Source organism: Sminthopsis crassicaudata, chromosome 3 (assembly GCF_048593235.1).
Source record: "Sminthopsis crassicaudata isolate SCR6 chromosome 3, ASM4859323v1, whole genome shotgun sequence".
In the NCBI taxonomy this organism is placed as follows: domain Eukaryota; kingdom Metazoa; phylum Chordata; class Mammalia; order Dasyuromorphia; family Dasyuridae; genus Sminthopsis; species Sminthopsis crassicaudata.
In genome coordinates, this window is record NC_133619.1 from 63,486,163 (window position 1) to 63,499,241 (window position 13,079).

Consider the following 13,079-nt stretch of genomic DNA (forward strand, 5'->3'; position numbering starts at 1 on the left):
CTGTTATACATGTATGTGTTGACCCACAAGAAACAAAGGGAGAAAAACAAAAACAATGGGACATACGTAAAAAATCAAGCAAGCCGGCTTCTCCCTGCTCTTCTCCCTTCTGATCCCCAAAGTCCCATCCTTATGCCCTGGTATGCTCCATCCCATAAAAACTTGTGTGGATTATCAAATCTCTCTCCAGGGGCTAGATGGAGAACAACAAGTTTTCTGGCCCAAAGCATGGGTGAGGCAAGAGTTCAGTTAGATCAGGAAACAAATCACACATGGCTCTGAGGGTAGAAATCAAACCCTGTTTTATAAGGCTGCGATGGCCACTGTTTGCTTCTCAGCTGGGATAACAGGAGCTGGGCAAGCAGCAGGAGAGTGGGACATAGCCCCTCCATATGCTTTCCCTAAACCCACCATCCCTCTAAGCCCCAGAGAAATCCTCTTTCTGGAATTCAACCTTTTCCAAAAATACTCTGACTAGGGGCAGGATGGACAGGGGTGGGGTTCCAGGCTGGCCGGCAGGCCGGTTCCCATGAGGTAGCTATCGCTGGTGCTCCTGGGGAGGGAGTGGGGTTAATGGAAGGAAGCTGATCATGGGTTCACAGAGGCAACAAGGTTGTTGTTGGCTTTTGGAGGTGTGGGGGAAACAGGGAGTCTCTGAGCTTGCCCTGAATATTTGAGCATAGGTAACACTGGAGGGCAGGGGCTAGAGTTGTGGGTGGCATCCTCATTTTCCTTTGTAGAATGGGGGGTTTTCCTGGGAGAAAGAGAAAAGGGAGAAGTGTAAGAGTTCATGAAAATGGAGGGGTTTCTCCCTTCATGAAATGGCTCTGTTCCCATGAACATGGCTGGGACTAAGAGCAACTGATAATTTTAGCAAAGTCTCCTGTCCTAGAGTCGGCCTCCAATCTATTTCAGGAAAGGAGCTTCCTTTTTACTGTTCCCCCAAAACCTGAAAGGACAGCCAGGTCCACAAACACAGGAGGGCAGGCACAGGCCCAACAAGGAGTCAGTTGGCCACAAGTGTCCTCCTCGCACCCTCGCGCTAGAGGGGCTGATGCAGCACCACCCACCATTCGTCACTTTGCACCCCTTGGTTTTGTCCCAGTAGGAGGAAGCTTTCTCTATTCTGAGCTTCTCCCTGACCCCAATTCTGTCAAGCCTGGCCACTGGTTACTTCTATCCCCATTCCTAGATTTCTGACTCCTCAGAACTAAACCCAGTCCCATCCCCTCATCCCTCAAGTTTTGCCCGGATTCAGCCCTTAACCTTTACCCCAGCTTGTTCAGGTCTGTTTTACAGAAGGCATTGAGGAGGATGTCACCCTTCATGACGATATGTGATCTCGGCAGGGACCACTACAAACAAAAAGAAGAGCAGGCCTCCCCACTTAAGAGTGAGCAGGAATGTCCCAGACAGCCCAGCCCACCACTGACCATGGGGCAAAGAAAAAGGATTTCCCCTTCCTCCAAGGCCAAGCCAGTGAACGGGTGGCAAACACCCAGAGAAGCTTGGCAGGATGAGGAGAGACATCTTGGGATAGACCCTGGAAATAAGCAGGGGATGGCTCCTCGCCACCCCTGGAAAAGCAGGGACGAGCTCACTCACCATGGGAGCAGAGTCAGAGATGGTTCCAGTATGAAAGCCTTTGTAGCACCAGCTGCGGAGCAAGTCCACTCCTGGAGCAAAGAGGAAGAGAGAACAAGGTGGGTCACTCTGCAAAGCTTCCTGCCTGTCCCCAGACAACAAGGTGGTGCACACGCACCTTTAAGTTTGTTGCTGTGATACTTCTGTTCCCACTGCGTGGTCAGGATATTAAAATAACGTGGCTGCTCGAAGAAACGGAGATAGCGGGCAGAGACTCGAGACGGGAAGACCCGCTCAAACTGGCCCCGGCGTGAGAACTCATCCTCCATCTCAACGAGGACCCGAACGTCATCTGGCGTCAGGATGTCCAGCACCGACGCATAGAAATCCTTGTGTGCCCCATGTAAGAAGAGGAGACAGCATCAATCAATGGGGATGGGGAGAGGGGTGGAAGAGGAAAAGCAGAGCAGTTTTGAGGGGACAGAGCACACCAAAACCAGTACTGGCAGGATGGAACTCATGAGGCCAGGATTGGGGAGATGGAGGGCACTAAGCCCCATCTGTGGGGGGGAAGGCAGCACTGAGCAGCGTGGGGGATTGGGGGGGGCTCCAAAGCAGGCCCTCAGCCACTGCCACTTCATCAGGCTCAGCCTCCTCAGGAAAGAGTAGAGCAGGGTCTCAGAGGGTCTGGCTCTGGACCCTCTGGCAATGGGGCATTCCAGACAGAAGGTGACTTGCCCAAGGTCAGACAGCCAACTGAATGGAGTAAAGGCACAGAGCCCAAGCTCCAGGATGCTAGCTGGCTGCTCTGCCCAGCCCCGGGCCTATCTGTCAGAGAGATGGCATGAGAGGGACCCATTCTGCTCCTGGGATGGCTCCCCACCTGATCAGGCAGTTTCTGGGTCAGGTAATAGGCTTTCTTCATTTTCTCTGCTGTGAAGTACTCTGGAGCCAGCCTACTCTTCTCCTTTGTGGAGCTACTAAGACTAAGAACAAAGACAAGAAGGGTTTAAGCAGGTCCAAGAGCCTTGAAAATGAGATGCCTTCCTGATGAGAAAAGGGGGTAGAGCCTGGCTGAGATCTGTGGGGAGGTGGAGGGGGGAGAGGAAAGAGCTGTGAGGAGCCACAACATGCTCCCAACCAGGCAGCTCTAAAGCTCATGATTCCAGTACTAGCAAAGAGAAAAAGAGCACAGGGTCTCCACATCGAGGTGAACAAGCCTTGTCAGTCCCACCTGGATTGGGGGAAATCTCATGGAGGACCCCCAGTGACCTGAGGCCCCTCCAGCAGCCCAAGGCCTGTGGTGGTCCCTTTCCAGGGGCTACAGTGGGGCAAAGGCCCAACCTGATGGTGGAGCTGCTAGAGCTGCCACAGCTGGAGCCGATGTCCTCTGCGTGGGGAAGAACAAAGCCCGCCAGGTTCAGGAGGTCTCGGATCATCTGGCCCTTGATGCTGATGTCTAGTGGAGAGTTGGAGTGAAGGCTGCAGGAGGGAAGCAGACATAGGGTAATCAAAGCAACTACTTGTTTTTTCCCCAGAATTTCTCTTGACCACAATTATAGTATGGCCCTAATTCTGCATCATGCCTTTGCCTGATCCTGCAGAATCCCAGAGGGCTCAGGATATTTGCAGTAACAACTTGCACTTACCTAGTGCTTCATTACAAGGAAAGAGGAGCTAGCACAACTATTTCTTAAAGATGAAAGAGACTCAAAAATCTAAGTTCTTTTACTGCTGTCCCAGGGTCAATTAATATTGGGACTCAGATTCCAGACCAATGCTCTTTCTGTTGTACCGCCCAGCCCAGATGTGCTATACAGTAGCTCCATTACAAAGGTCCCCTGGCCCCATGAGTAAGAATGGGCCACACTTTTTAAGGAACTTTCCTGCTGAGGGTAACCCAGGCTGGACGTCAGGTTCAAGGAACCATTTCCACCCCTCTCCTCTACCATCTTCAAGTTCCAATAGACAATGGGGGGAGAGGGAGGAAAGTATGACCAGGGAACAGTCTATCCATTTAACATAAGAGTGGAAACTGAGGTCCAAAGTAGGAAAGGAATCTGTCAAAGTTGGAAAAATATGGATTGGAATGGGGCCAAACTTCAGGAGAGGAGGCTGAGGAGAAACTACAGACGGGGATTTCTGGTGCGTATCCTTGAGGATACCACTCACCTTGGAGAGATGTTGACTTCAAGGACCCAGGGCTTCAGATTTTCATCTAGCATGATGTCAAAACCAAAGAGCTCATGGCAGCTGTAGGGCCGGCGCACATACATCTTGAGCAAACTGGTTACGTAAGGCTCTGACCTGGTGATGGGGACGGCGGTAAATTGTGGGCTTCCTCCCATGGCCCAGCCAGAAGTGCCTTGCCCACTGACTAGCCCCAGGAGGGGAAGCATCAGTCTGCAGTAGATACCTATCAACCTTGAGCCAGCTTCTGCTGAGACCTCTCAGAGAATTGGGGGAAAAAAAGAGGGAAATGAAACCCAGCCTACACACATTAACTCTCGCTCTTTCACCCCCCCCACCCCCACTCCCTCCCCATCCCGATTTCCCAGCGGCTCCTCTAGAAAGGCCCAAGGAAGCCCAAAACACCACGTCATGGAGGTCAGTGCACCACAAGTTAGAGTCTCCAGTGACTCACGCAATGATGGTTTTGACGACAACATCCTTAATCTTTTCCCAGATGGCATCACTGTTGATTCCTTTTTGGCTCAGATAGTTCCACAGGGCCTTCAGTGCCCTAAAAAAAAAAAAAAAAAAAAAACAAAAAAAAAAACAATCCAAAACAAGAGGAAAGGAATCTTCAGTGTCATGTTTCTGGGCGAGAATCTCTCCATGGTGTGAGGGAGCCTCTGTCTACAAGCTCTCTTTTCTCAGGCCCCCTGACACCTCAGGAGGAGGAGAACGTGAAGGTCAGCAGAGCCCCTGGACACCAGCCCCAAGGCAGGGCTCTGAAACCTTAGGGTGTCATGGAGTCCTGGGCTGTCTTTCTCAGGATAATGTTTCACAATGTAAACAACTGAATACGTGGGCTCACAGTGGAAGGGTGTCCTAAGGAGACATTATTAGGAGAAGCGGCCCTGGCCCCGCTGGGTGACCATGTTCACCTGCCTCACTCCCTGCACTCACACGTACCCTCTATCCTGGAAGGCCACCCTTCTTCAGCCCCCTGCCCTCAGACAGTACCACTTATGGCCCTGGCAAGCGTTCTCATCAGTGTTGGCCTGGTATTCGGTGTTCTTCTTATTGATGCTGTAATTGGTCAGATGGATGAACTTGTTGCTAAGGCTCTTCATGGAAGAGGAGTATCTGGGAGTCAGCAGGACAGAGAACATGGAGGAAAGGGGGTCAAGGCTTTCCTGGGCTCTAGGCAGGTTAAGTGGCACACATGAACCCATTCTCGCTGCTCCCCCAACCAGAATTCAGGCTTTCTAGAACTTCTCCAACCCCTGAGGAACAACCAACTGGTGTCCTCAGTCACAGCAGTAACCAGGAAAGTACAGGGGGCAGAACCCTAAAATACTCAAGCTTTTTCCTCTCTTAGGCCTCCTCCAAGCAGCCTTCCTGATGCAGAGAAGAGTTCCTCCCCAGCTCTTCTAATCACTTCCATTCATGTTTTCTGTGTGCCCCCAACACCCTCCCCTCAAAAAAAGTAAAGCAAAACCAAAAAACCCAAACAAACCATTTTTTCCATCTATCTTATTTGCTTTAGTTCCTGCTAAACAAATCTATATACTACAGTATGATATCTCCCACTTACTTGCAGCTAGCAAAGCGGACGAGTCCATCCGTGAAGAGGTAGATCCGAAGGGGATCATATGAGGTGACGTAAACGTAGATACGAAGGTCAAACTTGCTCCCGCTGATGAGGTAGGGTTTGTGCAGATATCTTCCCAGGAAAGAAGAAAGGGGTCAACAGTGATAGCAGCATAAGGTGCAAGAATGGACAAAAGAGATGGGAGAGAAGGAGAAAGGACTAGATCAAGAGCTAAGCCCACAGATTCTTAAAGCAAAAACAAAAGGTTCCTTGGTACTAAGAAAGCCACCTCTGAAAAGGAGATATGGAAAAGAAGAAATGTGGACGAGTCTGGGGCTGGCTAGGAAGACTGGGAGATGGCGGGTGGGGGAATCTCCAGCGACATGACAAGAGGCTGGCTCACCTCTGCACGAGAAGGGGTCTTCTCTTAGGTAGTTGGCTCCATTTATGGATGACCTGGATGCCAATGCCTCGGGCTGATGCTGGCTAGAGAGCAAGAAGGAAGGAAAACTGTGTCAGCACAGGGACCCTTGCCTTCCCTGTTCTTTTTCCTCCCTCCAGACTCCTTACCGGCTTCACAATCCACTTCTGACGGCTGCTACTCTCCCAGGCTTTTCGAAGAAGTTTGGCATCCTGTGGTAGGATGAATGACTGGGGGAAGAAGCTAAACTCCTTCTTTCCAAAGCGGCTCTGCATGCGTGACAGGTTACGCCATAGTCGGTCCTTCCGCCCAATCTGGAATGAGCCTGGGAAGTGGTTCAGCTACACACAGGAGAGGGAGAAGGGAAGAGAAATGAAAAATGTTGAGGGTGGCTAAGGTGGCAAAGGAAGGTGACATCCAGAAAGGTGATGCCATCCAGTTCAGCTGCCCATGCCAGCTCAGTAGCTTCTGGAAACACTCAGACAGTGGCAATTTGGAAACAGATGTTTATGAAAGGAAAAACTAACTGGCCCTATTAATATCTCTTCTGCATCTGGACCCTGATGGCTCTTCCCTCCAGTATGAGACAAGAACTGGAGACTTATTTAGTCCCTAGAAGTCCTGATCACAAGAAACTAAGTCTATTTCTTCCAAGAAGGGACCACAAGCCTCTGTGTTTTATAAAAAATGACCAGCGTGGAAAACAAATGGAGGGACTATATGGCAGTTTAGATTGGAGTATGTGGTCAACTGTAAATAGAAACTCTTTCCTTTGATACACACAGGATGGTACCTAGAAAGGCCAGGACTAGATTGAAGTCAGTTTCTTCTCTTCTCTCTGTCACTGTCTCTATCTCTTTCTATAACTACTGACCAACACAGTGGCTGGGACATACATAGCTGTTGCTAAATAAATAATTGAGTGACTCTCAGATACTATGTGACTGACCTGGATTGGAGCCCAGGGGCCTACAGCTAATTCTCATCTGGAAGCCTATTATGCTTCTTCTTCAGAGCTATTTGAAAACCTTTGGGTTTTTCTCACTTTTTCCTCTCTAATTTTGTGTTCCCTTTCCTTGTTTTCCTACTTAGGAACCACCTTGTACAGCCTCTCAGGGATGGCTCCTACCTTTTGATGCTCCCGAATTGTTTTGAAACTGGGAGATTTCATGTGGTGACCCCAACAGCCCAGCCAATCATCGTTTTCTGTGAAAGACATTTTACAGTCAGTTCCTTTTGCAGTTTCTTCTCTTTGTGGTGGAAAGGGGCTCTAAAACTCTATATGTGCCTAGGGAGTTCACAGACTATGGCCCTGTGCCCATGTCAGAGAAAGGCTCCACAGCCAAGATTGGGACACTATTTTTCTATCATCAGGGTCCCAATCCCACACATAGCATGAAAAGGCCAGGATCTCAAGGCTACCTTTTCTCTCATGTTTATAATATTTGTCCCTCTCCTCCCACAAGTCCTCCATTAATAGAGTCCTCTAAAAATAATTGTGCTGAATCCTAATCTCTTAGCACTTCCCTCAGAAGGCAGGAAGGGCTCCAGATGCAAAGGTTCACATCCCACAGTGAGGTCAGAGCACTTTGGCAATACTAGGTCTGGTAAATGAGGCAGAACAAACCAACACTCACTCTTGCTGACTTTGAAGTGAGAGCGTCCAATGGTCTGTTTGACAATGTTGGGAGTCACTGTACTCATTTTCCAACGAAGCAGTTTCCTCTGTTCCCAGGGTAGCTTCTCCACTATACAAAGATCACGGATGGCAGAAAAGACCACGGTGAACAGAGAGAGGATATAACCACATTTGGCTACCAATAACTCCACCATAGCCACATGAGCCTCTGGAATTGTTCTGGTTCAGTGCTCCTACAATAAACTGAAATGCTCATGGGCAAGATCCTTTTTTAATAAAAATCAAGAGGGAGAGATGAAAGAAGAAATAAGGAACAAAGACTAGAGGCAAGAGGTAAAGGAACAGGGTTGATAAGGAAAGGGGAAAATATAGGCAAATGAGGAAGAATCTAAGAAGAAAATATAGTTTGGGGTTAGAATTAAAGCCATGTAAAACAAAGGCATGAACATAGAAAGCTTGACAAATGGTATATTCATTATACTTGGCTCCTTCAAGGTAGGTAGCCTTTCTCCTCCCCCCATGTCCACCCTCCCCAATGGATTATCCTTATATAAGGCCTCTTTCTCTTCATCCCACATATTGAATTGTTTCTCACTAGCTCCTGTGCTTTTAAATACTTTTCCAGGTTTACCTCTCTCATCCCTTGTGCCAAAGTAGATGGTAGGGGGTACATTAGGAAAGAGGCTGTAGATAAGGGGTTGCCGGACAACTTTCTCATGGTTGGCAAGGGGTTTGGCCAGAACTTCCATGCAGTTCCTAAAATAAGAAGACAGGAACATGGCAGAAGAATGAGGTGACTCGCTGATATCAGAAACATGCTTCTTCAGTATGCTGGAGGTACAGATGAATCCCTGCTACCCAAAAAGAAAAGATGCTCACCAACAACTTCCTAAGTAAAAACATGTAGGATATAAACTGCTAAACATTTCAATTCTTCTACAGAAGGTCCAATTCCATTAGGTTAGCCACATTGTATGACTGCCAAATGTATGCTTGCCACAAAAATATATATATTTTATGGAGAACTCACACAGGGCAAGCAGTCACAAGGTGGTCAGAAAAAGTGATACAAGGATACTCTCAAGGTATCTCTTAAGTACTTAAAAATCTATTGTATGACATGGGAGACACTGACATAGGACAACGCAGCATGGTGTGCCCTCATCAGAAAAGGTGCTGTGCTCTATGAGCAATGCAGAACTAAATTAGCCCAAAGGAAACACAAGATGCACAAAAATAGAGAAGCTATTTTATTTGTGTCCAACACGTGGTAGAGCACTCTGGGCTTATATTGGTCTGATCAGCCACAGCTGGACATAATGTAACTCAACTCTAACATAGTGATGTCACTTTGGTCCTCTTCAAGAATGAAGAACCACCACCAATTCAAGGTCCTTGTCATTTTTATCACAAGTTCTAAATCCTTTTTTCTCTGGGATATACATTCAGAAATCCATGGTGCAACAAGAAGTATATTGGATTTGAAGGGGGAGGGTTGTGAGGACATGATGACTCTTGAGCCCAGGGCTCTGCTATTTATTCCCAGGTGATCTCAGGCTAATCACCTCCCTCATTGTTTGAGTCTGAGATTCTCCATCTGTACAATGAAGGGGTTGGCTTAGACAGTCCCTATGGTGTCTTCTAGTTCTAGGTTTATGATCCTTTGAAATCAAGAAGTCTGACATTTGTTCAGTGCTTCACACTCCATGAAGAAGTGGAGAGAAGTACTAAAAAGCACTTTAAATGGGAGGGAATTTGTCCTATTCCCTACACAACCACTGACGTGCCTCTGGATTCAGCAAATGTGTGGGATCTGCAAAAGGCTATTATAATAGTCCAGGAAAAAGGTGATGAAAATCTGAATCAAGGTAATTATAGTGACCAAAGGGTAGAGATGGTTGAAAAGACTTAACAATTCAATGAGTGAGTATAAGAAATGAAATATGACCTCTAGATTGTAAACTTGGGTAACTGGAAGAAAGATAGTGCCCTCAATGAGTTTTAGACATGTTAGACTTGAGAGATCCATTGGACCTCAGGAAAGAGATAATAATTATCTATGCATATCTGGGAGTCATCTGCATAAACATGACAATTGAAACTATGGAGGCTGCCAAGATTATCAAGAGGGCTCTGGATGATGATCCTCCTAGAGATGGATATCAGTCATACAAGTAACAAGACATTGAGGTGCCATAAAAAGCCAGCAAGGAAAGGCTCACTGAGTAGGGAAGGCATATTTTTGGAAATAAATATTATGTCTTAAAAAAAAATCTATCAATAAAGAGAAAATTAGAGTGAAAGGATGATCAAAAAAGCAAGGTCCCAGAAGAGATGGGAATCCTGGGCATAGAAAGACACATTAGAATTGGCTGGGAAAAAGGCTTTTTCATTACCAGAATGAATTAACTGGAAGGAGCAAAGGAAGAAAGAACAAGTAACAATGCTGAACTGATCTGAAGTATGAAATTGGGGAAGAGTGAAAGTTAATTCAAACTAACCCTCGATTTTTTTTTCCCCAGTAAAATATGAAACAAGATCCCCTACCAAGAGGAAAAAGGTTGATATAATCAAATTCTGAAGGGGTTTGGAATAGCCAATTAGAATAGAAAGTAGGACAGAGGGTCAATCAGGGAAGGATAAAGATATCATACCACAGCAGGAAAGATTTTGTGATCAGAGTATAAAAATATGTAGACCACTCTGCTTTGCAGCATTCAGCAACATGCAAGCAACAATGAATATCCAGGTTTGGTCAGCTTTGGAAAAGGAAGACTGGCAATGTGATAAGGGGTCAAAGGATTCCAGGTTTGAAGACAGAGTAACTCTTAAGTTGTTCTGTGATCCTCTTTCATCTCTACCTAGTTCTAAACAGAACTGAAAGCAGGGTACTCTGTGGAAGGGACTCCCAAGGCCTCACTCCTCCACAACCTGGAAAGCAGAGTAGCTTAATTGATGATAATAAAGCAGACTCTGAGTTCCCCAGGCACTCACCGAGAGATCACTGCAACTGATTCACTTGCTGAGACACCGCTGACTGAAGAACACTCAGAATCCTCTAATGGGAAAAAAGAGAAAGCAGTGACTTCTCAGATGCCCAGGAGTTATGCATGTGATACCTGAAGGGAACAAATGGCAGGAAGAAAAAAAGAAAGACTAGTCTGAAAGGGACTTGGGGATCAGGCAGTCACTAGAAAGCCTTTTTCTTGGTGCCCTTAAGGCAGCAGAACCAAAAACTTACCATCCTCCTCCTCATCCTCATCTTGGCTACAACAGTCTTCTAAACCATCTCCCAGCTCCTCTTCCACATCCTCAGCTTCACCTCGGAACATGTCAGTATTTGAACTATAAGGAAGAGATTCCGTACATCATTGGTCCCCTTTTTATTCAATCTCTGTTTCCCAGGTTCCCCTGATATCTTGCTCCAAATGCTCCCAAGGTCTAAGCACAATACATAAAGCTTCCTTTGGAAGGAATCCTATATTCTGTTTCTTTATTCACCCAGAGTACCTAATATAGCAGAATACAGTCAAATGGCTATTAATTGGCTCCTAGAACTTGAAAGATCCTTCTCTGAGAATTGTAGGACACAAATCTGCAGAGTGGAGAAGGACTGAGGCCTGTGTATGCATGGACTAACCACTGATACAACAACTTGTCCAAAGAAAGAAAGGAACCTGCCCTAAACTGAGAAACTTCTTGAATCCACCCTGACCTTTGCCCATCTCGAACAAGAAATCAAACTCTAGTTCAGCCCCAGGACCAAATCAACTACTAGAGGTACTTAAGATGCTACGGCATTCAACCCTCCACCTTCTGGACCAAGGGCTCCCAAACTGGGCCCACAAACTTGTAAAAAGTACTTTGAAAACTATTTCAGTATTACTGGTTTCTTTTGAGGTCCCATATATTTGCATTTACAAAGAATCTTCTGAGAAGAAGTCCGTAGACTTCCCAGGTTAAGAATGTTTGCTCCCCAAAGACCCTGAGCAAGATATTCTGTAATTCACCTGAAGCTTCTAACTGATGAGTTCTGTGGCTGCGGCGGCAATGGCAATGGCTGCTGTTGCTGCTGCTGCTGCTGTTGCTTGCCTTCTTTTTGTCCTCTAGCTGGCTGACTCAGATGAATGGAAGACATCCGGCTGGCCATGTCTGCCACACTGAGAGCTGGAGCTTTGTCTCCAGTGGGGCTCCCCCCAGCAGGTTCGTTGTTGGGAGGGGTGGGGTGTGAGGCAAGGAGGTGAATGCTGATGCGCTTTGTGCAGAAGACGGTGCTGTCCAGCCCCATGCTGTCAGAGCCGTCGGGGACTGGTCTGGTCTCCAAAATAGAATCCTCTCGAGCAAACCGAGGACTCACCACGGGGGGCTGCCACCGCCCATTCCCATTAAGGAGATTCCAGTGGAAGCTGGGGTTCATGAGGCAGGACCGTTCAAGTCGGTAGCCTTGCCCCATCTTGGCAAGGCCCCTCCCTGTCAACTTTCTTACAGCCTCAGTCAATCGGATCTCCCTGGAAAAGGCTCGGGGAGCATCCTTAACCTCTAAGGTCCAAGAAGGCCGCTCTGCCCTTGAGGATGAGACGTTCTGGACATAGTTGGGAGAGGCACCTCTGGTGGGGGGGCTGGTGGAGGACGCAGTGAGGGTGCTAAGGGTGGGAGTGGTGGTGGTATGGGCAATGGTATGGTCAGGGACAGTGCCACTGCTCTTGGAGACCCTGTGGTCAAGGTGAAGGGGGGAACAATCTCCAGTGCCCCCTGAATGATGCCAAGAGACAGGCAATGGGATCTTGGGGGGGGGAACTGGCTTCAGGCCCTCTGAGGCCTGCTGTGAAGGCACTTTTGTGCTATTTGGCCTCAGGAAGGAATTGTTGTTGAGCACAGGCTTGTAGGAAGAGGGGGAAAAGGAGGAAGGGATCTTCCCTGAGATGGCAGGGGTCATGCTCTTCCCTGAAGAGTGCTCCCCGGCAGCTCTCAGAGGGAGACATGGGTCTGTGGCTGAGGAAGCCATAGTCCCAGGAAGGGTGGAACCTGCCGCTGGGGTGATGACCTTAGGGGCAGGGAGACCTATAGGGAGGCTCCTTCTGGAGAGAGTAAATGGTCTTTTGTCCGATGTGTTTGACCGTAAACAGAAAGACTCAAGCTGCTGGTAAGGTTTATGTCTGTAGTTGGAGCGCCGGTACAGCAAAGTGCTGCTGAAAAGGTCCGGGAGGGAGTGCAGATGACAGGGGGAGTTGCCGTGGCCTGCGATGACAGCTGTGGTCCCAGAATTACAAAGGGTGTTGGGATAAAAAAAGTAAGCTGGCTGGGGAGTGATCCCCAGGGCACCTGGGCCCTGCCCTGATGAAAGGGTACCCACGTGCTTCTTCTCTAGTCTCCAGATCGGCTTCACCTGCTGTTGTGCCTGGTACCAGGTTTTGCCCTCGGAGGGTTTTTCGGCTGGTGGGGTCGGCACTGTGCCCGGGGGACCACCCTGCTTGAAGCTGTTTCCCCGGCGGAGGCCAAGACTATAGTGCTCTGTCCCTGCAGAGGCCATGAGGGAGCCATTTCACAGCCACATATGGCCTGGCTCATGCACGGTGCCCTGCGCTTCAGGCTGCAGCAGCAGCATCCTTGGATCAGTCAGCCTGAAAAAAAGGAAAAAAGGATGAGGTCAATCAGAGTCCACAAAGAAAAACTGG

The 13,079-nt window shown here is 48.0% G+C and overlaps 1 protein-coding gene across 5 annotated transcripts in view; it reads right to left on the minus strand.

Moving 5' to 3' along the window:
• Positions 1-285: 285 nt before the first annotated feature.
• The window catches only part of TTLL4 (tubulin tyrosine ligase like 4), a 31,051-nt gene continuing 18,257 nt past the window's right edge, over positions 286-13,079 (minus strand). For all 5 annotated transcript variants that reach the window (XM_074307612.1, XM_074307616.1, XM_074307615.1 and 2 more), the window contains exons 2-19: positions 11,415-13,025; positions 10,646-10,749; positions 10,399-10,462; positions 8,036-8,160; positions 7,403-7,513; positions 6,895-6,971; positions 5,915-6,106; positions 5,748-5,830; positions 5,348-5,476; positions 4,774-4,896; positions 4,229-4,327; positions 3,757-3,891; positions 2,929-3,066; positions 2,468-2,570; positions 1,763-1,973; positions 1,606-1,676; positions 1,273-1,355; positions 286-754 (exon numbers count right to left, since the gene is read on the minus strand). In XM_074307612.1, coding sequence (XP_074163713.1) covers positions 589-754; positions 1,273-1,355; positions 1,606-1,676; positions 1,763-1,973; positions 2,468-2,570; positions 2,929-3,066; positions 3,757-3,891; positions 4,229-4,327; positions 4,774-4,896; positions 5,348-5,476; positions 5,748-5,830; positions 5,915-6,106; positions 6,895-6,971; positions 7,403-7,513; positions 8,036-8,160; positions 10,399-10,462; positions 10,646-10,749; positions 11,415-12,934 — 3,534 coding nt within the window. In that variant the 5' untranslated portion in view covers positions 12,935-13,025 and the 3' untranslated portion in view covers positions 286-588. The remainder of the gene's footprint in view (positions 755-1,272; positions 1,356-1,605; positions 1,677-1,762; positions 1,974-2,467; positions 2,571-2,928; positions 3,067-3,756; positions 3,892-4,228; positions 4,328-4,773; positions 4,897-5,347; positions 5,477-5,747; positions 5,831-5,914; positions 6,107-6,894; positions 6,972-7,402; positions 7,514-8,035; positions 8,161-10,398; positions 10,463-10,645; positions 10,750-11,414; positions 13,026-13,079) is intronic.